Source organism: Squalius cephalus, assembly GCF_949319135.1.
Source record: "Squalius cephalus genome assembly, chromosome: 6".
Classification (NCBI taxonomy): domain Eukaryota; kingdom Metazoa; phylum Chordata; class Actinopteri; order Cypriniformes; family Leuciscidae; genus Squalius; species Squalius cephalus.
Window position 1 is genome coordinate 37,723,777 of NC_137127.1, and position 27,120 is coordinate 37,750,896.

The 27,120-nt window shown below is 38.6% G+C and overlaps 2 protein-coding genes across 3 annotated transcripts in view; one reads left to right on the plus strand and one right to left on the minus strand.

Annotated features, from left to right (window-relative positions):
• The window catches only part of kiaa1549lb (KIAA1549-like b), a 235,947-nt gene that overhangs the window by 145,071 nt on the left and 63,756 nt on the right, over positions 1-27,120 (minus strand). For both annotated transcript variants that reach the window (XM_079874251.1, XM_079874250.1), the window contains exons 5-9: positions 21,530-21,749; positions 19,742-19,875; positions 19,394-19,562; positions 3,445-3,504; positions 2,302-2,453 (exon numbers count right to left, since the gene is read on the minus strand). In XM_079874251.1, coding sequence (XP_079730377.1) covers positions 2,302-2,453; positions 3,445-3,504; positions 19,394-19,562; positions 19,742-19,875; positions 21,530-21,749 — 735 coding nt within the window. The remainder of the gene's footprint in view (positions 1-2,301; positions 2,454-3,444; positions 3,505-19,393; positions 19,563-19,741; positions 19,876-21,529; positions 21,750-27,120) is intronic.
• LOC307160286 (uncharacterized protein) lies at positions 244-1,493 on the plus strand. The gene is made up of 2 exons (XM_079874253.1): positions 244-254; positions 355-1,493. Exon 2 carries the CDS (start codon positions 402-404, stop codon positions 1,209-1,211), a length of 810 nt encoding a protein of 269 aa, XP_079730379.1. The 5' UTR covers positions 244-254; positions 355-401; the 3' UTR covers positions 1,212-1,493.

Sequence of the window (27,120 nt, forward strand, 5' to 3'; positions counted from 1 at the left end):
CTTCACTACATTTCCCAGCATCCTCCTTGGCCCACACCTCCACAATCACCTGCACCTGTCAGCGATCCCCTCATTAACTTCACCATAAAACCACTCACCTTGTGTTCCCTCATTGTCCAGTCTCGATTATCTCGAGTGTGTGGAACGTTTGGACCCATACCTCCCGTGTCTTTACCTGTGTGATCACCTGTGTCCTCTCCAGTGATTCCTCCTGTGTTCATCCCCAGTATTCCTCTCCAGCGATCCTCTCCAGCGTCTGTGTCCTGTGCTCTCCTCTACCTTGTGTTTGCCATTTACATGTTTGTCTGCCCACTGCTGTTATATAAACTCTTTCACCTGCTCTTCTGTCTCCAGGTCCCTGATACGTAACAGAAGACTGGACCAAGACAGATTGCAGCACGATGGGCATCCTCCTCAACACACAAGATCCTACCGACCTACTCCTCACCATCACCCAGGATCACCGCCCGATCGAGGACTATATCGAGGAGTTCCTCGACTTCGCGTCTCGGGTGCCATGGAACGATGGGACCCTTAAGACCATCTTTTGGAGCAGTTTGGACGATCCGCTCTTCCAGCAATTACCAGCTGCTGCCACCATGTGTTCCTTAAAAAGGTACATAGATTACATTCTGTGGTTGAGTGGATCCTCCTACACCATCAAGGAAGCAGTTCCAGATCTCTGTTCCATCCCTGTCTCCCCACTGTGTCCTGAGCCTGAGTCTGTTCCTGCGCCTGAGCCCTCTTCTCTGGCCAAGATGGCCGGCGCTACGCCTAAGCCCTCGTCTCCGGCCAAGAAGGCCGCTGCCACACTTGAGAGTTCACCTCCGGCCAAGATGGCCGCCGTCACGCCTGAGAGTTTGTCTCCGGCTAAGATGTCCGCCGCCACGCCTGAGAGTTCGCCTCCGGCCAAGAAGGCTGCCGCCACGCCTGAGAGTTTGTCTCCGGCCAAGATGGCCACCGCCACCGCCACGCCTGAAAGTTTGTCTCTGACCAAGATGGCCACCGCCATGCCTGAGAGTTCATCTCCGGCCAAGATGGCCGTCTCCTCGCCGCCCGAGCCCTTAGCAAAGATGGCCGCCGCCTCGCCGACTGAGCCCTCAACCAGGATGGTCACGCCACGTCAGAGCCTGTGTCTGTTCCCGAGCCTGTGTCTGTTCCTGAGCCACACCCATAGCTCCACCCAAGAATTTTTTTTGGGGAGGCTATAGGTCCCCGGCCAGAGTGGCCAAACCTGGACCTCATGGAAAGGCCACGATGGTCGATCCGCCCTGGCCACCCGAACTGCAGGCTCCGCCCTGGCTGCCTGCACAGCCTGCTCCACCTGCTCCGCCCTGGCCGCCTGCTTCGCCTGCTCTGCCCTGGAATCTGCATACCCTGCTCACCCTCCGGATTTAGACTCCAGGATGCCCGCTCCATTCCTCTCCAGCGTCTGTGTCCTGTGCTCTCCTCTACCTTGTGTTTGCCATTTACCTGTTTGTCTGCCCACTGCTGTTAAACTCTTTCACCTGCTCTTCTGTCCCTATTATGTAACAAGCACGTAGCAATAAAGACGGTAGGTATTTATGAGAACGGGTTGGAAAAAGTGGTCTCTTAATTGTCTTCTAGGGCTCTGGCGGAATGTTAACTGGTCGCACAGCGGCGCATCATTCTGTATTCGCGTTCTCAAGTTCAAGGCGGCAGTCCAAAACAGTGAATCTAAATACGTAAATATATTCGACCTAAATTGTTGTATTTTAATAGAAAACTGTGAGTGGCGGTGCTGTGGTGCGGTGCGGTGTGCGTACAGTCATAGAAAACAATGTGTTCGAATTTTAAAGGCATGGCCTCTTTAAGCGTTGTTTTGCTATTGTTTGAGGCTCCTTTTGGGGGAAGGGCTCTGATAGCGATGCAATGCAAAGTGATAGATAGAATATGAATCATAACCCACCAAATTGGCTAGTGTGTTGATATGCATTACCCGACACAGTGGATTGTCAACTGCATTTGGCAGGTTGGCGGTGTTAATTTCAAATCATGATTGTAGATCTCTAAACAAATTTAATTTGAAGGAAAAACATATGGAAGCATTATAGTTTGGCCAATTTCCAAATTAACTATGATATTTTCACATCTTCAGCTAAAACTAATTCAAGTAAGAAATTACTATACTGTTGGGCCAAACTATGGCCATTTCTTACATAGGGTGTGTGAATCTGTCTTCCAGAATTAATATATGTATGTATGTTTTTGATAATTATTTATTTGTTCGCAATAAATTTGCTCAATACATTAGCACTTGGAAGTTCCATTAGGTCGTACCTGGACAGTGTAACTGCCCACCGTTGTTGCCCTTTTGAAGCGAACACCTTGCTGATGTGCCACCATGAAGAGCTCAGCCAACCGCTCCTCCATCAGACTGGCAAAGCTCTGGTAGTGTCCTTCCAGAGAGGAGTTTTCCACATCCTGAATCACTGGAGAGATAAAGAGAGGGAGAGGGAGAGACATTAAATGAAAGAGTCTTGCTGTAGAGCAGAGTTTCTCAGTGATGGCCCTCAAGTTCTGCAGCATTTAGGTTCTAAAACACACCTGAACAAGCTAATTGATGTCTTCTGGATTGCTAAAAAGTTATGGGCAGATGAGTTTGATCAGGGTTGAGCTATACTCTTCAGGACGGAGGACCTCGAGGGCTAGAGTTGCTGCTGAACCACTGCTGTAGGGTCTTGCTCACAGTAGTTACTTCTCAATTATGTTGTACTTGGTCAACGATATGATGAAAATTATGACCAAAACGATGATGAAACCGATGACAAAAATGACTTTGTCGTTTTGTTTGTTTTTGCTCTGCCAATAAAAATAGTTTCAAACAAAGTCAAAGCAGGATCAATTAATATGTGCCCCGTACCAATTCATGAATATTAGCATTATTCATCACTCAGATCTTGATTAACTGATCAATTACAGGGACAGTACAGGAGATGGGTTGCTGTGTTTACACAGAATGGAAAGAAATTTAAAATTATCTAATCTTGCCATAGAATGGCAGCATGTTATTATACGTATTATACAAACTCACTGGAGCAAATGGTTTAAGTATTTGTTATGCATGTTATGTGAAAATGCTTGTAATATAACACAACAAAAACATTTCCCAGATGTTTCCCACATGTTCTAACAGTTTGTTTATGTGAGGTTTTAGGAGTATTCTAGCATAATAGAGGACCTTAAAGCAAACATATACAGAGTAAAAACCACAATTTGATTTTACACCACATCCCTCCATATAATGGGAATTGGAGTGAAAATCATCTATGGAAATCTCAGTTATCCAGAACAAAAGTTGTGGGCGGATGTCAACAGAGTCAAAGTCAACAGAGCAAGCAGAAAAGAATCGAATTCTTCTTTCTAAATGATGTTCTTTCATTTATATGGTTAGTAATGAACATTCATCAATAAGATGATTACCTGTGATTATCCAAAATGGCCTGGTTGCTACTGATGTGTTGAGGTTATGGTATTCCAGAGCTGCAGAGGAAAGATAGTGAGAGGGGAGGGAAAGAAAGCAAAAGAAACTGTTGTAGAGAGGAAGGGTAGATAAGAAAGCTTGTATCCAAAGACATTGCTTTGATCCTGGGTCTAGAGGCTTAGCTGAGCACATCTACTCTCCAACAGACAGTACAGAGAGTCTAGCCGCATTCCCCAAATGAAACCTTTACTCGATTGCATACTGGCAGTGTGATTAAAGGCTCTGGCTGACATCCTGTCTTGAAGGCAGAATCACTAAGCAGCCTGTAAAATTCCAACAGCTGTTGAATTACTCCACTAAGGTCTTCTAGGGTCTAATCTGAGGAACAAAAGCCTAAGTGTTTTGACCAGCGTTTAATTTTTACAAGCATATCATTTTTCATAGAAAATGTATTTTTCAAAACCCATCCATCAATTCCTCAAACCGCTTTATCCTCTACAGCAGGGGTGTCAAACTCAATTCCTGGAGGGCCACAGCCCTGCAGAGTTTAGCTCCAACCCTAATTAAACACACCTGATCAGCTAATCAAGGTCTTCAGGATTACTAGAAACTTCCAGGCAGGTGTTTTTGGAGCTGGTTGGAGCTAAACTCTGCAGGGTTGTGGCCCTCCAGGAACTGAGTTTGACACCCCTGCTCTACAGCACAGGTGTCAAACTCAGTTCCTGGAGGGCCACAGCCCTACAGAGTTTTGTTCCAACCCTGCTTCAACACACACACACCTGCAGTTTTCAAATAAGCCTGAAGGACTTGATTACCTGATCAGGTGTGTTTAATTAGGGTTGAAGCTAAACTCTGCAGGGCTGTGGCACCTCCAGGAACTGAGTTTGACACCCCTGCTCTACAGGGTCACAGGTCCCATTTTTTTTATTATAAATAGATACATATAATGAAAGACGAAAATGATGACTAAAACGATGAAACCAATTTTAAAAATGATCAAAGCAGGATCAATGCAGTGGGGGTGTTTTTGTCTTGATGGTTTGTAGTGCTGGTTTCAGTGTCTTGTATGAATCAGTTTTAAACAAATAATTGGTTGGGTGAATGACTCAATGAATGACTCAATGACTCTAAATATGATGTCAATGATGTCTAAATATGACTACTTCACTACCTTATTCGGAAAGGCATGGATAAGGAATAACAAATTCTACCTTATAATAGGAAAAATATTCGGTGGACTGTGTTTGCTGGAAAAAAGGTGCTCCAGGGGATATCACATCACTACAAAATAATGAGTGTGTGTAGTGAATGAGTGTAAAATTTATGAATGAAATTAGTATTATCAACCTTGATATGAAGGGCATTGTAAGAGATGTAAATGTGAAAACATACCCTAGCTACCCAGTCTCAACTGTGAAGCCTGTCCAAAGAGATAAAAGTTAAGAACCTGTCAACTAAAATCCCTGCTACAATCCTTCATAGGTATGTCAGACGACTGATTGTTTTTCTTCCTGTAGAGCAGTGTTCTTCAACCCTGGTCCTGAAGGACCCCCAACACTGCACGTTTTCTTTGTCTCCCTAATCAAACACACCTGATTCAACTCATCAGCTCATTAACCCATGTGATAATGAGCTGATGAATTGAATCAGGTGTGTTTGATTAGAGAGACAAAGAAAACGTGCAGTGTTGGGGGTCCTTCAGGAGCAGGGTTGAAGAACACTGCTGTAGAGGAACAAAAGCAAGAACAAAAGTAAAAGTTATAACAAGGTTCGTGAACCAGGAGGTCAAGTTGGAGGTGTTTCGTCAAGAAAAAATTCCTCCATGTAAAGAAATTCCTGAAGAGGGCAGTGCAGTGTGGTGGCTGAGCTGGAACCTGAGAAGTTGTGTTTCCAGGGGGGAACAATATAGTGGTGCACCTCTGAGAGCACATGCAGATGAAAAAGTTTGCAGAAGATCTCTTGATTGATTAACAAGAACTTTCACACATTCAGCTCAAATTCAAGCTTGAAGATACAACTGGTATGAACATTAACTGAAATTATGGTGATGTAAAATATCAACTTTGAAGTTGTATAATGTCAGTATTGTGTTTAAGCTTATTTGATGGAATTTGCTACAGTACTGATTGATGCTAAGCTTTGTATGATTTGTGTTAACCAATTATTTGAGTTTGAAAGGTATGTTTTAAGTTTGTTAACATTTATAATTAATTGTCAAGGCATTTGATTTAGTTGATTATACTGTAGTTAATATGGTGATGGTGAATGAGATGTTAAATGTTAGTTTAAATATCTTTATTTATATTAATGTATATTTGTTTTGTTTCAATTTATCTTTTAAAGATTATCAACCTACTGCAACTACTGTTTCTACTATTGCTTCTGCCAATACCTCTGCAAACAGAAGTAAATAAAAAACAGGAAAGCTCAATGAGTTGTCCGCTTGCGTCCTTCATAGTCTGAATGGCATCTCAAGTTTGGGCAGAGCTGAAACACAATTCTGGAAAACTTGACAGTTGATAATCAGCGTGGCAATGAAGACAGAGGAATTAAAGGCCTAAAAGTCTCAGAAAGTTGTCGACGCAGAGAGGGGAATCATCTGAAATCATCTCACAATGGCGCAGGAAGCTCTTGGGAAAGCAGTGAAGCAGCTGAAGTAAGAGACGACCTTAGCTAAAAGTGCATTCACCAAGCAAGCAAAATTCCTCAGCAGGGGAGCGAAACACTTGACAAAAAGTGAACTACAAGAGGAGTTCAAGACGCTCATTTCTGAGGCAAGGAATGTCAGCGAGACAAATGATGAATATAGATCTGGTTTACTGGCAGACATTGAAGCTGACATGGCAGGTGGTGAAGAGGTTGAACTTGGTAAGCAGGAGCAAGCTGATTTCGAAAAGACAATCCAAGAATGTGAAGTAAGATTGGAAGAGGTCAGGAAAATCGTCCTGTTCAACTTATGGTCGAGATATGGTAAAGATGAGATGGGAACAGCAATCCAGGAAGCAGAAACAGCCTGAGATAGAGCTGCTGCAACACCCGTTATTGCTGTAAACAGAGATAGTTATGAGTTCCAGCTGGATGTTGCAAAGGGAATAATCCAAGGTGCAATCACAAGCCTAGCAGTTTGGGAGATGTGGATTCCAGCAGCAGAAAACCCCAGTCTAGAAGCTAGATTGAAGGATCTGAAAGCATGCAGCAAAACCTTGAAGCAAGGAAAGTGGAATTCATCATCGCACAAAGAATAGCAGAAGACGAAAGGGACAGAGCGAGGGTTCCCCAGATATCCATACCAGTTCCACAACCACAACCAACGCTGAGAATAAAGCCAACCAGTTTACCCAAGTTTAGTGGATGCAAAAGGAATTTCCATCGATGGAATAGAGACTGGGAAAGTCTGCAAAATCATGGGGAGCCAACCGGCTCAGTTGAAGTATAAAAGATCCAACTCTTTGACAGCATAGATGACAGAATGTGCAGGGACTCCTTTTGAAGTCTCCTTTCAGGCAAATAAAGGTCTGGAGAGTTATTTTTCTTACAGTCCCTGTTCCTCTACAAGTAAGTATCTTTACATTCACTATCTTCATCATGACATTTCAGGCTTCTTTTGCATGCCCCCAGCTTTTCCACAGCGTTCAGCTTATCACCAGGCTTCAACTTTTTGAACCGTTTGCAGAAGAATATCTTCTCCTGGTGCTTTTCAGCTTCACAAACAACACATCCACCTTTCCTTGTGGACTGTGAGGAAGCATACTTCTTTTCCACTTGTTTCCATATATGTTCTCAAGCACTTGGAATATGTCTTCAGCCACTTTTTTAAGGATAGAGAAGCAACTCAAGAAAGAACCAGAGTGGCAGGTAGCATATGCAGCACAAATCCATGAAATGGTGGAAAGAAGAGCTGCATAGAAACTCACCAAAGAAATCACTGCCAGCTGAAAAGGACCAGTGTGGTATGTAAGTCACTTGGTAGCACCTAACCAACATTCTGTGACAACACCTGTGCGTCTCGTATGCAGAGGTGTCAAAAGTATTCACATTCATCACTCAAGTAGATGTATAGATACTAGGGTTTAAAAAGACTTCTGTAGAAGTTGAAGTATCAACTCAAGCTTTTTACTCAAGTAAAAGTATAAAAGTAAAATGGCATTAAGGACAAAAGCTTAAGTCGCGTCACAGGGGCCTATAGTGCACTACCCCACCTCCTCAAAAACAAAACAAAAAAACAAAACAAAAAAAACCTTTTTCTAAAGGTCATAATGACTATAATGATTTTTTACTATAATACAAATTTGCGATGCACTAGGCTACTGTTTCAGCCGCATATATGCCCATTGAAAATGAACGCATTTTAGTACAATGCAAATTCATTAAAGAACCATATGTGTACTACTGAGCATTAATGTGTTTCATGGAGCGGAAGATATGATGACTAGTTGCCTATAAGTATTGTAATGGTGCACAGTGTTGCCAAATTGGGACAGTGATTCCCTGCCCAAAAGCTCACCCAATCCTGCCCAGTCCAAGAAAAAAACGGCCAAAATTTTACTGCCAAAAATAATGTGATATAATTTTATTACCATGCTATTCAAGGTTGATAAGCACCATTTTTATCTCCTTAAAACAAAATAACGATGATAAAATAAAATAAAAAATAAATAAATTTTCCAGGAAAATGGATCAAAACAGGGCAATAATTAAGGAGAATTAGCAAATATGACAAAAATGTCCAGGTGGACACTGTCAAAACGGCAATCAAGAAATAAATCGATGACTTTAACCATCAGAAGTACACATTGTAGAACATAACGCATAATTTAGCAGTCAAAACTGATTCATCGTTGATTCAAACCTTTTTCAGCAGCTGTCAGGGTGGGACAAGTAGAGGGCATGCAGTCTGGATGGTGTAAAAGTTGCAGATGTCTGGTTAGGCAAGTGTGCACATTACCATGGAAAGGAGTCGTCCCATATTCAATTTCAAATCAAGTCATTCAACTGTGCTCTCTCCTCTGAATATAGAGTTATATTCATCATTGAGTCATCTCCCACCACATGTGTACGTTTTTAGAGTTGCTCACTATCTCACTCTTTCCTGTAGATACAACTTATATGTATCTACTGTATAGTATGTCACTTTGGCATTAGCGATCACTTGAAATTAGCTACAAATTATCGCGCTAAACCGCGTCTGCTTCTGATCGCTGATTGGCTAAAAGTGTGTGCTCGTCGGTGACGTCAACACTAACGCCAGCTGACTCTGCATGGGCGTGTGTTTAGTAATGTCATGATGACTGATTTTCTGTACAACATGCACACTTTAGTTTAGTTTTTTTAACCAATTCGACTTTAAAATGTAGATGTTTGAAAACCGCTGAACTGACCCCAAACCAGCCCAAAGTTTGTCCACCCGCACAATCAAATTCAAAACCGCCCAATCTGGCAAAACTGATGGTGCAAAAAGTCAAACTTTAGAGGCAGACGATGTACACAATGGATCGCGTACAAATTATTTGTATTTGTACTTCGTTACTTGTCACCTTTGCTCGTATGGAACAGCAGCCAGAATTTCAGAAGACTCAGCATGAATGACCTACTGCTGAAAGGGCCTGATGTTCTTAATCCAATCCAAGCAGTCCTCCTCAGGTTCAGAAGAGGTGTGCATGCAGCCCTTGGTGACATCAAAAAAATGTACAACTACGTGTGTTTGGAAGAATTAGAGATGCGCCTTCATAGATTTCTGTGGAGAGACACAGAAGATGGAAAAATTGAAGAGTATGCCTTTACCCAAGTTAATATTGGTGATCGACCAGCTGGGTGCATCGCACAACTGACCATGAGAGAAAAAGCAAAGCTACCTGCGTTTGCTCATCTGAAGGAGGAGCATAGGATCCTGGAAGAGGATTCATGTTGATGATATCTTGACTTCCCACAATGACAGGAAAAGGCTGGACAAGATCACTGAAGGGGTTGAAGTAATCCTAAAGGCTGGTGGGTTCTTCCTCATACAGATGGTACTCAACCAGAATGCCTATTACCGCCGCGCCAGCTGCCGCGGCAAAACTACCGCGGCAAAAATAAACCAGTCGCATTTCAAAGTCATTCGCGAAATGACCGCCAGGTGGCGCAAAGGGATATTGTGCAAAACCGCAGCAATTGCTGCATTTTTTTCAATTGCCGTAAGTGGGGTTAATGTCAATTAACAGTAAGGATGAAATACTACAACTATGGTAAACAGAATAGAACATTTTATAAGGCCAGAAAAATAGAATAACAAATTAAAAATAGAGACGATAACAATATAACCTGTATTTCATATTGTAGGCCTAGACGTCGGTGGGCGACAAGCTATTCCCCGGGGAGCAGTGCGATAAAACACACACACACACACAAAAATGTAATACCAAAAATAACAAACAAAAGTAAATTATGTGTAATGAAGCTGATTATTTGTACTATTCTATTGAGGAATGAGACGAATGAGACGAATGAAGAGCGCTTCTCGCTCGTGTGAGCGAACACACATTGGAACGTTTGAGCATTTTGCAAAGAGTAAAATCATGGCCGAGTGGTAGAACATACGTTTCGATCATTTAGATGACACGGGTTCAAATCCCGAACCAACTTGGACTACTGGAATTTTTTATATTAGCCTATTAATGCATTGTATAGCCTATAGTTCTAAAACTCACCATAGTTACACCATAATTTTTTGCTTATAAAATAAAATTACCATGCATTTCCATTTTACACTAAGGAACAAATATTATGCAATGACTTTACATCTGTAGCCTATAATAATTCCAATCGTAATTTCAAAAGCAGTTCTGTTATATAAATATATATATATATATATATATATATATACACACAGTGCTATGCATAAGTTTAGACACCCATACTAAAGTTGACTAAAAAGAGGAATAAAAAATCATCTTTTGGAAACTGAACTTAATGCCTTTATTTAAAAAATTAGGAAAAATCCAACCTTTAAGGACACCAATTTTCTTTGTGAATGAATAATGTATTGTAAATAAATAAATGTTCTTCCTTAAAATACAGGGTGCATAAGTTTGGACACACCTATGTTAAATTCCCATAGAGGCAGGCAGATTTTTATTTTTTAAGATTTAAGTGTGAATTGCAAATTCTTTGTTTTAAGTCAGTCTCAAACTAGCCCGTTGGGGGTTTGGAGAAGGCAGTATAGTGGCTTTATCGTGGGGGTGCAGGACAAGAGGTGTTAATGTTCCGTCTTTCATATGGAGAGTGTCGGATAGCCAGCCTGATGAGCAGGCAAAGGCAAAATTCTTTTAAGGATGAATCTCAAAATCTCCAAAAGTCCATATGTAGCCCCTATATCTTATTAAATTATAAATATTGTAGTTTTTTTTATTGTATTTAAAGGTTTTCCACACACAATTTCAATTTAGCAGATACGGAGCTCTTTAATTCGCGATCAACCTCGTTTTATTGTAAGGTGAATTCAGCAAGGCATGCTGTGTCTGTGAAGCAACAAAGGTATTTTTCTTAGTTTTTTCTTTCGTGATTTGTGTGGATGACACGCAGCGACATATACAGTATTATCAGCTGTATGATGTGTTTTTACCCTGAAATGTTTAATTTCGAGAAAGACCTGGCGCGCTGTGAGGGAGACAAAATAAACTTACCAAAAAGAGATCCAGCGCGAGAGAGAATCAAAGAAAAACGCCTGTTCTTAATTTATGTTGCTCTGAACTATTTTCGTTCTGTACCGTTTTAATTTTTTAACTTAGCAGCAATTTCGTTGGCAATACACATGTAAAATGTCGCAAGAATAAGATTCTGTGTTTCTTATTTTGCATCGAATAAACTCTAAACTCGATGCAACCCTGTTTTAAATAAACTGTCCCGACACTTTATTTAAACCTTGAAATGTGCTCTTTTGGGAGTGTTCTTTTACTTTTTTTTTGTGTGTGTGTGTGTGTGTGTGTGTGTGTGTGTGTGTGTGTGTGTGTGTGTGTGTGTGTGTGTGTGTGTGTGTGTGTGTGTGTGTGTGTGTGTGTGTGTGTGTGTGTGTGTGTGTGTGTGTGTGTGTGTGTGTGAGAAAGCAATAGGCTACTGTAGGCTATTGAAAGTCTTTTTCTGATTTGTTCGATCTGTTTTGAAAAATGTCTTCCGTTGCTATTGCCGGGTATCACTGTCAGTCATCTCAATTTCGTGATTGATTCACAAAACAATAATTTAGCAGATTAAAGACGAACTTCATCATCATTTTCTGGTGCGATCGGCTGACAATTTTCCTTCATAAGTTTTGTTGTCTGTGCAGAGGCTCAAATGGAATGTAGCAAATTTATGTTGTAATGTAGGCTACAATTGATACAAATAGCTTGACTTTAATAAACAGTTACATATTTAAGCATCAAGAACGTTAAAACATAAACGCTGTCGGCTACTCTGAGATTCGATCTTGGATCGGTTGAAGCTCCGCGAGGCTTATGTTGATGCGTTGACCACAAAGCTATCGTCTCAATGCAGTCAAGTAGCCTGATATTTTTCATTATTAAATGTATTCAATTTAATTTCAGTAATTTCAGTATTGTGATTAATTCGTTAAATGTTTCATTTGAATTGATCTGATACCAGCTTTAAATCGCTCTCAATGAGCCGCGGCGCGGCGGCAGATTACGCAATAGAGAGAATTAAACTGACACTTTGCAAAGTCTGTGATTGTAGCGCCTAATTTATGTTGCTTTGAACTATTTTCTTTTTGTACCGTTTTAATTGGTTAACTTGGCTGCAATTTCTTTGGCAATACAAATTTAAAATGTTGCAAGAATAAGATTCCGTGTTTTGCATCGCAAAGGGAATAATCTCTAAACTTGATGCAACCCTGTTTTAAATAAATAAACTGTCCCGACACTTTATGTATACCTTGAAATATTCGATGGGGTTTCGAACTTAATTAATTTAGTGTTCTCTTACATTTTAATTTTTTTATTGAAAGCAATACTGTAGGATTGAAAGTCTTCTCTTTTTTTCAATCTGTTCTGAAAAATGTCTTCCGTTGCTATGGCCGGGTATCACTGTCAGTCATCTCAATTTCGTGAATGATTCACAAAACAATAATTTAGCAGATTCAGATTAAAGACGAGCTTCATAATCTTCATTTTCTGGTGCGATCGGCTGACAATCTTCCTTCATAAGTTTTGTCGTCTGTGAGGCTCTAATGGAATGTAGAAAATGTATGTTATGTAGTGTAGCCTACAATCGATAATTAAACAAAACGATTGACTTTAATAAACAGATACATATTTAAGCATCAAGAATGGTAAAACGTATACGCTGTCGGCTACACTGAGATTCGATCTCGAATCGCTTGAAGCTCCTCAAGGCTCATATTGATGCGTTGACCACATAGTTATCGTCTGAACGCTGTTATAATAACGTCTTATACGCTGATTTCACGCAGCCGTTATTTTGAAATCGAAAGCGAGGCTCCGGTGGGAAGAAAACCGGAAGTGTCGCCTTTAATCACAGGAGAGTCGTGAATGCCATGGCGTATTGTTGTGTTTAATGATGTTGTGTCAATTCTAAAACTGTACATACATTTCTTTCATACTTTAGACTATATACAGTGAAATTCATTTATAAATAAAATACTTTTTATATATATAATTCAGAATGTAAAAAACGAAGCAGGAATGAACTATATTCATATCCTATATTGGATATTAACATCCAATAGTGTAAATCGCGGCAGCAGCTTCAGGTTGGTAGTCCAAGGCATTGTTGTTTATCTTTACTTCCGGGGTTCTTCCCACCGGAGCCTCACTTTCGATTTCAAAATGGCGGCTGCGTGAAATCAGCGTATGGTCGTGCAAAGCCTCATTGATGTAGCCTAATATTTTTCTATTGCAATGTTTTATGTTGAAAATGTTTTCATTATTAAATTTATTCAATTCAATTTCAGTAATTTCAGTATTGTGATTATGAATTCGTTAAATGTTTCATTTGAATTGATCTGCTACCAGCTTTCAATCGCTCTCAATGAGCTGTGGCGCGGCGGCAGATTACGCAATAGAGAGAATAAACTGACACTTTGCAAGGTCTGTGATTGTAGCGCCACTTAACGGTAAGAGGTTGCAAATACACACCCGCAATTTACCGCCGCGGGAACGGCGGCGGTAAAAGTATTATTCTGGTTGAGTACCATCTGTACCATGGGTCCGATCACGCCAAAGCATATATTGTACCAGAAACGGCTAAAGCATCAGTGGGAAAAGTGCTTATTTTAACAAATCAAATGAGGAGAGAAGATAATAAAGCCCTGGGAGTTGGATACCTGGTTGAAGAGGACAAACTGTATCCAATGACCTCAATCAACTTCTCAAAGAGGAAAAATAAAAAAAGAGTTGGAAAAAATCTCCTTGGAGAAGAGGTGAGAGGAAACACTCCTAACCCACTAAATAGAAGAGAGCTGCTAAGCCAAGTAGCTAGCCTTTATGATCCAATAGGTCTCATCAAACCAGCTAAGCAAAAGGGTACCATTCTGGTAAGAAAAGCATTTCAGAAAGCTGGGAGCAGATGTCTGACCCGAGACACTTCGGACAAGCCACTTTCTGAAAAGTTAACCCTCTGGGGTCTGGGGTGTTTTTGGGGTCCTTGAGATGTTCTGACATGCCCTGACATTTGTGCTTTTTTCAGTTGCTTATAAACATATTAATGGCAAAGGTGTAAATTCACTCTATATAGCACAGGACTTCCATAATATGTGAGCCACATGTATGTACATGTTTTCATTTTTGAGAGAATAATGTTTATGCATGGTTATCGAAAAAACTAAAAATTAAAGTTTCTGAAATAAGGCCACAAAACACATACTAAATATGTGGCAATAAGACTTTTGACTAATGGATTTCATCGCCTAGTGTTTTTTCTTCAAAATGATATGAAAATCATCCTGCCTAATCATTCACAAAAAAACGATACATTGATTTTAGTTTTGTGAAACACTTTTAGTTTGGAAAGCCAATATGCGGATGGGGCGTAAACGCTCCAACAGCATCATGCATATGTAGTAGTTCACACCTGGTGAGACTACGTCCCTGCATACTTAATGAGCCATTCATTCAGGTGTGTCACCTATAGCTAACTTAAATATACAAGCTTCATAAAAATGATCATTCTAGGAGAAAATTTCAGATGGCATTTAGAGGCTTTTGCATCTGAACTCTTCATATATACACACACACATATATATATATGCATGCACATACATACTTTATAATCTTTTCAAAACTAGTCAACGTCTTTCAAAACTAAAGTATACATTTTATCATACGTATTTCAAAGTAAAGGATTCATTAGTTAGTTGATGACTTTATTTTTGACAAAACACATACAGTATATATTCCTCATCTCAGTATAGCAATAGAGTTTGCTAAAAGCTGTTCATTCAATACAGCAGTATTTGAAAATCGATCATATTTTGTAAAATTACATTTATATTTGCATTTATGTCAAAACCTAGACACTTTTAAACATCAAAAGGACATTTATTAATATGTATTCATGTCAAAATGACAAATAAACAGATTTTCCTATTCAATTTTGCATGGAAACGCTTCCAAGACGCTTGCGTGTCGCGTGAAAAATAGGCGTCGGTTCTATTTCTAGAATGCACGCGTTTTCCACGCGTCTCACACAGGCAGTATGCAAACTCTAAACTGTTAACATGGATGGGAGCCGAAATAAAAACGGACACGCCACGCAGCTGAGACGCTTACGCCACGCATCCAGTGTTTCACCGGCCTTATCCAGCGGATGTGGGCGTTTCACAGGTTTGTATGGATCGCCTCACATTTGCGTTTGAATAGCGCGGTCTCCGTAGGCGGAGTCACATTAAAACTTAATTAGCTGAGATGAGAACGACTGACATCTCTCTCTTTACATACATATTATATAAACTGTGAATATTTGTTTTTTATAAAAATTACTTCATTTGAAAGAAGAGAATTCAAGCTTCATGCCTGTGTGACTGTATGCCTGTTTGACTGAGTATTCGCTGAGTTACAGTTCATTTTCGGATGCGTTTCAGAATTGACTTCACTGACGGAGAGTAGGCAGAACTCGCATCATGTTTATTTTTCTTTATTTGGCGAAAAGCACAACACTTTGTTTTTATTATGAGCATACACAAAAAAAATACACACTAAACAGGATCGATTGATGTATAACACAAGCATATAAGATAAAAATTATTATTATATATTTTTTTTGCACTCATACGGAAAAATACGAGCCTATCGCGCCGGCGCGATAGCCGACCTCAGGGGGTTAAGGGAAGAAGCCATTCAGCTCTTTGAGGAATATGTCCCCCTCAGTCAAGTTACTTTCTATTGGAGCCTCACACCATCCAACTGAATTGGGAAACCTTGTCGAGTAACATTTTCTAATGAAAGTGACAAGAGCTATAGAGCTGTGGTGTACTTCAGGTGGGAGACTGAAAAAGGTGTCCAAATTCGATTGGATGAGTCCAAAGCAAAGCTGTCACCATTAGATCAAAAAGGAGAAGCAGTAAAAGCTGAAATATGCGGTGCAGTCTTCGCAGATCTGAACGTGGCTGACATCATATCAAGGGGAGCGACCCCAGACGACCTCAAGGAAGATTCTGTGTGGCAGAATGGACCAGAGTTTGAGGCAACCTGTAGAAGAATGGCTGAAAAAAATCAGCTAAAGAAGTTGCTGCATGTACTAAAGAAAGCATAGACAAGCTCCAAAGAAAGTTCTTTTCTGCAGCACTGACCAGAGCACAGACTAAAAGAAATAAAAACAGTGCCAAAACAATGCTAAAATCTCCAATTAAAAGGTGAGGAGTGAAAAGACGGGGGGTGTCCACTGCAAAATAACCCAGATAAAAAAAACCTGAGTCTGGAATTCGGAGAGCACCAGCTTGCTCTGCAGTAATATTGATACCACAAAGTTCAGTAGCCTGATGAAGCTGGACAGAGTCATTGCCTGGATATGGAGAGCTGCAATGAAATGGAAGATGGTATTGAAAAGAATTTAACCTCAGGTAAGCCAAAGTTGGAGGAATTTCCTTCAACAAAGGATGTGAGGTCTGGAGTCAAACATGCTGTACTTACTGTTGGAGAATGTGAAGACACATTGAGAGATCTCTTACTTGCGACTCAGGAGGGCATAACCTTCCAAGACACCACTCTCAACAGACTTGCAGTGTTTAGAGATGAAGATACAGGACTCTTAGTTAGTGGAGGAAGGTTCCAAATATTCAATAATGAAGAAACAGCAGTACCCATTCTACCATATGAAGCATGGATATCCACTCTTCTAGCTCAAGAAGCCCACAGTGTGAACCATGAAGAAATAGCAGGTACTCTCCTGCGGATGAGAAAGAAGGCTTGGGTGATAAAAGGATGAAAATGAGCAAAAAGAGTTGTTGACAACTGTGTAGCATGTAGAAAAGAAAGAGCAAGAAAGTGTCAGCAGACCATGGGTGACCTTCTACCAGAGTGAACGACACCAGCAAGACCATTTGAATACACAACAGTAGACTTATTTGGACCTTATGAAGTGAAGGATGAGGTAAAGAAGAAAGTAAGGCTGAAGGTAGGGGGGATTGTCTTCTGTTGTATGGCATCCAGAGCTATGCACACAGATGTTGTCAGTGACCAGTCAACTGAAAGTTTCCTCCTGGCCTAGCAGGAAAGCTGTGGTCCGACCCTGGAAAAAACTTTGTGGGAGCCAGACCTGCCCTGAAGGAACTCTACTTGTTCTTGGACGAGTCCCAGAGGTCAGAACTCGAGAATGAGGTTTCCAAGCTTGGAACAGAATGGAGTTGAAAAATCCATCCAGCAGACACACCCCACAGGAAAGGACCTGCAGAAGCAGCTGTTCGCATTGTGAAATGAGCCTTACATAACCTAGGAGGAGACGGAATCTTCACATGGAGTGAGTTCCAAACATTTCTATACATAGCGGCTAACCTTGCTAATGAAAGGCCCATTGATGCAATAACTCAGAGCCGGGAAGACTGTGTGGACTATATCAGCCCAAATTATCTCCTGCTCGGAAGAACCAGACCTAAAGGAGATCTGGGTAGCTTTGAGTTTGAAGGCTATTCTTACAAAAGGCTAAGGGTAATTCCAGCTGAAGTGAACCGGTTCTGGAAGAAGTGGAGTCAATTGGCTGGACTTAACTTATTTGTGAGGAGTAAGTGGCACACAAAACAGCTAAATGTGGTCATAGGAGACATCGTCTGGCTAGCTGACCAGAACGCATAAAGGGGTCAGTATAGGCTTGCCAGAGTCATTAGCGTCAACCTTGATAAGAAGGGCATTGTAAGAGATGTAAATGTGAAAACCTACCCTAGCTACCCAGTCTCAACTGTGAAGCCTGTCCAAAGAGATAAAAGTTAAGAACCTGTCAACTAAAATCCCTGCTACAATCGTTCATAGGGATGTCAGACAACTGATTGTTTTTATTCCTGTAGAGGAACAAAAGCAAGAACAAAAGTAAAAGTTATAACAAGGTGATTGGAGTGACCTCCTTGGGTTCGTGAACCAGGAGGTCAAGTGGGAGGTGTTTCGTCAAGAAAAAATTAGCATTTACTTCAAAATCCTCCATGTAAAGAAATTCCTGAAGTGCAGTGCAGTGTGGTGGCTGAGCTGGAACCTGAGAAGTTGTGTTTCCAGGGGGGAACAATATAGTGGTGCACCTCTGAGAGCACATGCAGGTGAAAAAGTTTGGAGAAGATCTCTTGATTGATTAACAAGGACTTTCACACATTCAGCTCAAATTCAAGTTTGAAGACGCAACTGGTATGAACATTAACTTAAATTATGTTGATGTAAAATATCAACTTTGAAGTTGTATAATGTCAGTATTGTGTTTAAGCTTATTTGATGGAATTTGCTACAGTACTGATTGATGCTAAGCTTTGTATGATTTGTGTTGACCAATTATTTGAGTTTGAAAGGTATGTTTTAAGTTTGTTAACATTTATAATTAATTGTGAAGGCATTTGATTTAGTTGATTATACTGTAGTTAATACGTTGATGGTGAATGAGATGTTAAATGTTAGTTTAAATATCTTTATGTTAATGTATATTTGTTTTGTTTCAATTTATCTTTTAAAGATTATCAACCTACTGCAGCTACTGCAACTACTGCTTCTACTATTGCTTCTACCCATACCTCTGCAAACAGAAGTAAATAAAAAAACAGGAAGACTCAATGAGTTGTCCTCTTGCGTCCTTCATAGTCTGAATGCCATCTCAAGTTTGGGCAGAGCTGAAAAATAATTCTGGAAAACTTGACAAACACTGTTCTGTAAATAAATCCATTTCAACTTAAGAACATTTAAATACAAACTTCATCAAAGCAAGGACAAAGCAGACAAGAGAATGGACTGTGAGGAGAAAGCAAACAACCCACAGGCAGCTTGAGCAAAAGTGTGACAGCGAGGTGTGTGATTATTCTCACCATCGCAATACAGTTGCTAGTGGAACCGTGTTCTTTCCACACAGACACAAACACAAGTGTATCTGGGATTCCCAACTGTTAATTATTTTTCAGTGTAATTGGCTTTGATGTGCATGCTGTGCCCAGGCCCATGTATGCATGAACCTGTGAAGACTACAAACCAAACAGAAAATGCTTTAACTCTCTGAAGAGAATGATCAGTGTCATTATGCCTCTATCATGTTTAGATAATTATGTCCCAAAAAAGCATTTTAACATTAATGCTGTTTATATGTTTGTTTGTTTGTTTGTTTGTATGTTTTTTTAATTAATGTGACAGTTCAGATTTATAAATATAAACAAAAATGAAATGAATTGTCAGTTTTGCATACTATACTCATTCTATACTATCTAAAAAGGAAATACAAATTGTAACAACTGCATTTGTTACATCTTAATTGTATAACTGTGGAACGCCAGAAAGGACTTACGCTCAGCAGTGATCAGTGGAGGGTAAAACAGGAAGTAGCCGACAAGCTCAGCGGTCAGGTGGCTGAGGAGGTTACTGGCTGTTGTGCCATTGAGAGAGACACTGCCATTATGTACCACATATATCAGAGATACAGCTGGAGTACCCAAAGACTGAGATGTGCTCAAGATCTGTGAGAAAAGAAAAGAGAGAAACTAAAAAAAATGTGACAGAAAATGAAACGCATTATAAACTTTTTTTTCCCCCAAAAAAATGTGAATGCATTGAATTCAACAAACCTCATTTGACATGCAAAAGTTATAAATTTAGAGGTTAATAAAGTATTTTAAAGTAGTTAAAGCCTTCCCACCTGTACAGTGAGGCCGCTATGAGAGTTCATCACTATGGCCTCGGCTTCAGCAAAAGCATTCTCCAGTCTCTGCTCCATCATCTGAGTAAATCTGCAGGACCTGAGGTCATATCCTGGCCCTACAAACCTCAGAACTACACACAAACATAAAGACATGCACAGAGAAGACACCATATGAAAAGAAGTTGCTGAAACATGCAGAACATACTCTTTACCATCAGGATACCATTCTTAAAAGTATTATATTTTATATACCATGGCATTGCTAAATGCTTAATTAATTTCGGATTTATTAAAGATCTAATTAAGCAATATCACATGCAGTGTTTTGGGTAACGCATTACTAGTTACGTAATTAGATTACTCTTTTTAAGTTACTAGTAAAGTAATGCATTACTTTTAAATTTATAACAAACTATTTGAGTTACTTTTTCAAATAAGTAATGCAAGTTACTTTGTTTTCCCATTTATTTACTGACACCTCTTTTCTTAAAAGAAATACAAAGTCTGTGGTGCCACCATAAAAGGGGTCCATGCCAGTATGCCATATTCCAAGCCATATGATAGCTTTGAAAAACAGACCAAAAGTTATTCACTAAAAAATCTTCACCGCTTCCGCAGCTCTCAAATTAAATATGCCAGCATGACATGACGTTTCGCTTACAAGGCACTTGAGAACCAATTTGTCATATTCTAATTCTATTTGAGACTCGTATAGTGAGGTTCTTTTCTTCCCTTTGTTTCTGTGTTCATAGTTCAGGGGTGCTTATCATTTCTTATTTGTGCATACTCGTTTCCTTTCCTCGCTTCCTTTCCTCGCGTCTCAGCTCATCCCCTTGTAGAATACGAGGGAAGGCTGCAAGGAAAGAAAAGGAGGACAGAGGAATCGAATGAAAGCTTTTTTTATACATTGGAATACTTGATCACTCGAGCGTCACTTCACCGCATCATCAGCAGCGCTCAAAGGATCTGCCCTTATGTTGTTGAAGTTTGTTTATTTAAGAAATTCATAATAAATATTAATAAAGCAAGATACCCTGTTGAAATATGTGAGATGTGTGGTTTATATAAACTGCAAAGGTAAAGTATAAATTAAAATTATTGTGACCGATGTGAAGGGGGAGGAGAATTTATACGTGCGTCACGTTTAGTCCATAAAACACTTCCGCATAGGATACACCTGTGTATCCTCACTCATAACTCCTCGGGAAGCCTCCTCACTCCTCGATCCTCGACTCCTCATGGTGCAATTAGAGAATTGAGATGTCCTTCAAGATGGCTGAGCTCGACCGGTTTCCGGGTCATAGGATGGAGGACAGAGGAGACGAGGAGGGATATTGAGAGGTACACCATATGTTTAGTTCCCGTTTCCTTAGTTGCCTAGGTCCCTGTTTGTTTCTATGGTTACTGATTATGTTGTTCACCTGTATTGGTTACTGATTATGTTGTTCACCTGTATGTTGTTTTGTTCCTTGTTATCCTGTGTATTTATTTACCCTTGGTTTGCTCAGTTCTCGGTCTGGATCTTGTTTAACTGCAAGCTGTTATGCTGCCTTTTGTTTCTCCTGTGCCTTTTTTTTCTCGTCATATTTTATTTAACTGCCATCTTCATTTCTGCTGCATCATGATTCAATTAAGCTTAATTTAAATTACATCCAACATGAGTTGGACAAATAGTATTAGGTCTCACAATGACAATGGCTGTATTATTAAATTGATATGGAAAAAAATATGTATGGCAGCGTTGACACATTAGTGTGGTGACAGAGATTGAGCTGTGAGACTGACCTGTCTTCAGCATCAATGAGATGGCAGGGCTGGGTCTCCAGGGGACTGCTGGGATGGGAATCGCCTGCACCAGCGGCACAAACTGCCGAATGTCTGCCATCAATCTCTCAATACCATAGATGCTAAGAGCCTCCACCACCACTGAGGCAGTGTACACCATCTCTCCATGGGTCACATAGTAACCGACCGTCACGTTAGGCACACTGGAGATGCTCTCAATCTGGGGAAGGTGGAGAAATTTACAAGAAATACTGATATTAAAGGTGCATACAGTAGTTTGGTGATCATTTTAAAAGTTGTATACATTGAGATAAATACGTTCACAAGGGAATGAATAATTTACTGAAAATTGAATGTGAGTTCTCTGCATCAGTGCTATTTGGGACTGACTGCTTGGATGTACAACACAAAGTACAACTGCAGAGAAATCAAGATCGAACCAAAATAAAGTCAGATGAAGATGCCGATGTCATGCTTGATGACAATCTCATAAAGGTGATCCTCAGGACACTCTGTTGTAGCGGTGCTTGCATTTATGTAAGGAAGAGGACCATTTACATCCCAATGTTATTTAATTTACACAGAACAAAACTTTGATCAAAGATTGCAGAATATAAACAGCTTAATATGCCATTTTCAGGATGTTTTGCTAAATATGAAGTGTTTGTGTGTCTGTTGTGTGTTTAACTTTAATCATGCCCAACATATATCTGTTTCCCCTTGTGAAAAATAAGTTTATTCAAGTGTGCTGTAAGTATACTTCTTTTAAACTAAAAATAATTATACTTTCAGTCTACTTACTTAATGTACTTCTCAGAAGTACACCTAAAATTGCACTTAAGTATACTTGACATATACTGACATAAAAGTCTAAGTATATTTGGCCTATACTTGTACTTAATCTTTTGATCGAGATATACTTAAAAGTATAGTTAGGTATTCTAAGTATACTCGGCTTGTAGTTGGCTTTACATTTGATTGAGTAGCCTCTTAAATACTTTTTTCACATAGTTTTACATACTGTCTTATAAACTTTGTTTGAAAATATTGATTTATAAAGACAACAGATATGTTCCTAATTCTGAGTATCTGAATTTTTGTGTAGGCTAGTCCACTGAGTGTACATAGGAATTGACTGAATTGTCCAGCTATCCATATTTTCACTGTTATATGGTGAGTGAAAGAGTACAGAATCTCCAGATCAAAACACAAGTGAAAAAGAAACAGAAACAAGTGATAGAAGATTGCTTATGCCAATGTAAAATAATGCGATCATCAAACATTAAACAGCATATGTAACCAGTTGGAGTGCCCTTGAGAGCCACCAGAGGGCACTCCACATCAGACTATTGTCATTCCCTCACAAACTACATTTCCCATAACTCACTGTCCGGACTCTTCATCCATTATCACATTCAACGGTGTCTCATTATCTTGTTTAGCTCACCCCATATAAGCCTGGTTTTCTCATTCATTATCTGCGAAGTCTTGATTAGTGTTACATTGCAATTCTGAGCATTTTTTCCCTTATTTCATGTCTCTTGGTTTTTGGATTTCTTGCCTGTTCCATGGATTACGATTTTTGCCCATGTTCCCTGCCTTGTTGTGTTTGTTTGTATGGACTGCCTGCTTGTGTTTGACCTTGCCTGTCCTTTGGATTACCCTGTTCAATAAATACTGCATTTGGATCCTCAACCTCAAATCAGAGGTGACTGTGTCCAAGTTATGTATTTCAGAAATGTACTTTTACAAATCACACAGTTAGCTAATAATGTATTAATTTAAACAATGTATTAATTTAAGGCAGAAACAATGATCTCATTGAAGTAAAAAGAATACATGTTTGTTAAATGATAATAAAGGATGCTTGAAGTTAGAATAAAATATTTGTTTAAAAGGAAAACGTTAAAGTACAATTAAAGGTATATTTCAAATATAAAAAATGAATACCTTAACAGGAAAATAGTAGTATACTTAAAGTGCAAAAATAACATATAAATAGTAAACTATAAGTATGGTGTTATGTTCACTTAAAGAAAACTTGCAAGTATACTCGCAGTATAAAATGACTAAACCAGTAGTTCCCTAGTGTACTTTATTGTATTTGAAATATATTCCTTTTCAATAGTACATTGCAAATATACTAACAAAAATGGTACTATCTTTAAATATATTTAGTATATTAGCATCATGCTTTTAGCTATTCTCACAATACAACTTTTAACACACTTTAGAATAATTGTCCTGTAGTATATTTTCTAAAAAATATATTTTATATCTAGTGAAAATTCAGTTTTTTTTTTAAAAGTGTATTTATTTGCACTTTATTAAAAATATATTTTAGGTATATTTTAACTGTGTGCTGGAAATGATCATTGTAACAATGCATTGAAAGTATACTTTATACATTACATTATAGTATACAATAGTATTTTGTACAAAGTATAGCTAAGTATTATTTGTCTATTAATGTGCATTTGTTATTGAAGACGTGAGTATATTGAAGAAGTGTGCATTATGTACTATATACTTGTGGTCAGTGCCGATAGCCTTGTGGGTAAGTGTGCCGATATGTAGTGTCGTTGTGCTTCAGGAGACCTAAATTCGAGTCCCGGCTCGTGAACCTTTCCCGATCCCATCCCCTCTCTCTCTCTCTCTCTCTCTCTCTCTCTCTCTCTCTCTCTCTCTCTCTCTCTCTCTCTCTCTCTCTCTCTCTCTCTCTCTCTCTCTCTCCCACCTTCCTGTCTATATATATATATATATATATATATATATATATATATATATACTATGGCAAGCCGTTCAGGAAATAATTATATTTATAATATGAAGTCTGAATATATAGAATGAAAGTCTGAATATATATAAAACGAATGTCTGAATATATATGGAATGAAAGTCTGAATATATATAGAATGAAAGTCTGAATTTATAGAATGGAAGTCTGAATATATAGAATGAAAGTCTGAATATATAGAATGAATGTCTGAATATATAAAATGAAAGTCTGAATATATATAGAATGAATGTCTGAATATATAGAATGAAAGTCTGAATATATATATATATAGAATGAAAGTCTGAATATATATATATATATATATATATATATATATATATATATATATATATATATATATATAGAATGAATGTCTGAATATATAAAATGAAAGTCTGAATATATAAAACGAATGTCTGAATATATGGAATGAAAGTCTGAATATATATAAAATGAAAGTCTGAATATATAAAACGAATGTCTGAATATATGGAATGAAAATCTGATGTTATCAGCGCCATCTTGTGTTATTCATCTACTATTTTTATACACATTTTGAACAATGCACGAAATTTAGTAGCAGCAATTTTAAGTAACAATCGTCTAATTAACACCCAGGCGAATGCGTGTACGGGCCAAAATACTGGCAACCGTACTCTACATTGTTCTACTGATGAAGAAATGAATTCGCTATTTCATCGCGGAAGAGCGAATGCGGTGAATTCATAAGATTCATAAATTCCTTCGAGAATGATGCATAATGTTCTTTCAGCAACATTTTGTTGAACATGACTGCCCATAAGCGCTAAGAATGTTGCAAGAATGGAAATATGATCCTCGAGATGACGTGATGTTGACTCCAAATTGTTTATGTTGTTTGGAGTATGACCAACTGTTGCAAAAAAGTCTTGTAGCTCACCAAAGTATTGGAAAATTTCAGGGAATGACATTTTTAAATGAATCACAATTCAAAAGGCTAAAACAAGCTACACATTATTCAGTGAGAATTGTCAAATGTACACTTTCTTTTCACATATTCACACTTTCACATACATTTAGACTTTCATTCTATATATATTCAGACTTTCATTCTATATATTCAGACTTTCATATATATATTCAGACTTTCATTCTATATATATATTCAGACTTTCATTCTATATATATTCAGACTTTCATTCTATATATTCAGACATTCATTCTATATATATATTCAGACTTTCATTATATATATATATATTCAGACTTTCATTTTATATATTCAGACATTCATTCTATATATATTCAGACTTTCATTCTATATATTCAGACATTCATTCTATATATATTCAGACTTTCATTCTATATATTCAGACATTCATTCTATATATTCAGACTTTCATTCTATATCTTTCATTCTATATATATATTCAGACTTTCATTCTATATATATTCAGACTTTCATTCTATATATTCAGACATTCATTCTATATATATATTCAGACTTTCATTATATATATATTCAGACTTTCATTTTATATATTCAGACATTCATTCTATATATATTCAGACTTTCATTCTATATATTCAGACATTCATTCTATATATATTCAGACTTTCATTTTATATATTCAGACATTCATTCTATATATTCAGACTTTCATTCTATATCTTTCATTCTATATATATATTCAGACTTTCATTCTATATATATTCAGACTTTCATTCTATATATATATTCAGACTTTCATTCCATATATATTCAGACATTCATTTTATATATTCAGACTTTCATTCTATATATTCAGACTTCATATTATAAATATAATTATTTCCTGAACGGCTTGCCATAATATACACACACACACACACATATATATATATATATATATATATATATATATATATATATATATATATATATATACACATACATATATATATACATATATATATACAAAGATCTCAAAGATCTAAGACTTTTTATATCTACACAAAAGGCCTATTTCTCTCAAATATTGTTCACAAATCTGTCTAAATTTGTGTTAGTGAGCACTTCTCCTTTGCCGAGATAATCCATCCACCTCACAGGTGTAGCATATCAAGATGCTGATTAGACAGCATGATTATTGCACAGGTGTGCCTTAGGCTGGCCACAATAAAAGGCCACTCTAAAATGTGCAGTTTTATCACACAACACAATGCCACATATGTCGTAAGTTTTGAGGGAGCGTGTATTTGGCATGCTGACTGCAGGAATGTCCACCAGAGCTGTTGCCAGTGAACTGAATGTTCATTTCTCTACCATAAGCAGTCTCCAAAGGTGTTTCAGAGAATTTGGCAGTACATCCAACCGGCCTCACAACGGCAGACCACGTGTAACCACACCAGCCCAGGACCTCCACATCCAGCATCTTCACCTCCAAGATCGTCAGAGACCAGCCACCAGGACAGCTGCTGCAACAATCGGTTTGCATAACCAAAGAATTTCTGCACAAACTGTCAGAAACCGTCTCAGGGAAGCTCATCTGCATGCTTGTCGTCCTCATCGGGGTCTCGACCTGACTGCAGTTCATTGTCGTAACTGACTTGAGTGGGCAAATGCTCAAAATCGATGGCGTCTGGCACTTTGGAGAGGTGTTCTCTTCACGGATGAATACCGGTTTTCACTGTACAGGGCAGATGGCAGACAGCGTGTATGGCGTCGTGTGGGTGAGTGGTTTGCTGATGTCAACGTTGTGGATCGAGTGGCCCATGGTGGCGGTGGGGTTATGGTATGGGCAGGCGTATGTTATGGACAACGAACAAAGGTGCATTTTATTGATGGCATTTT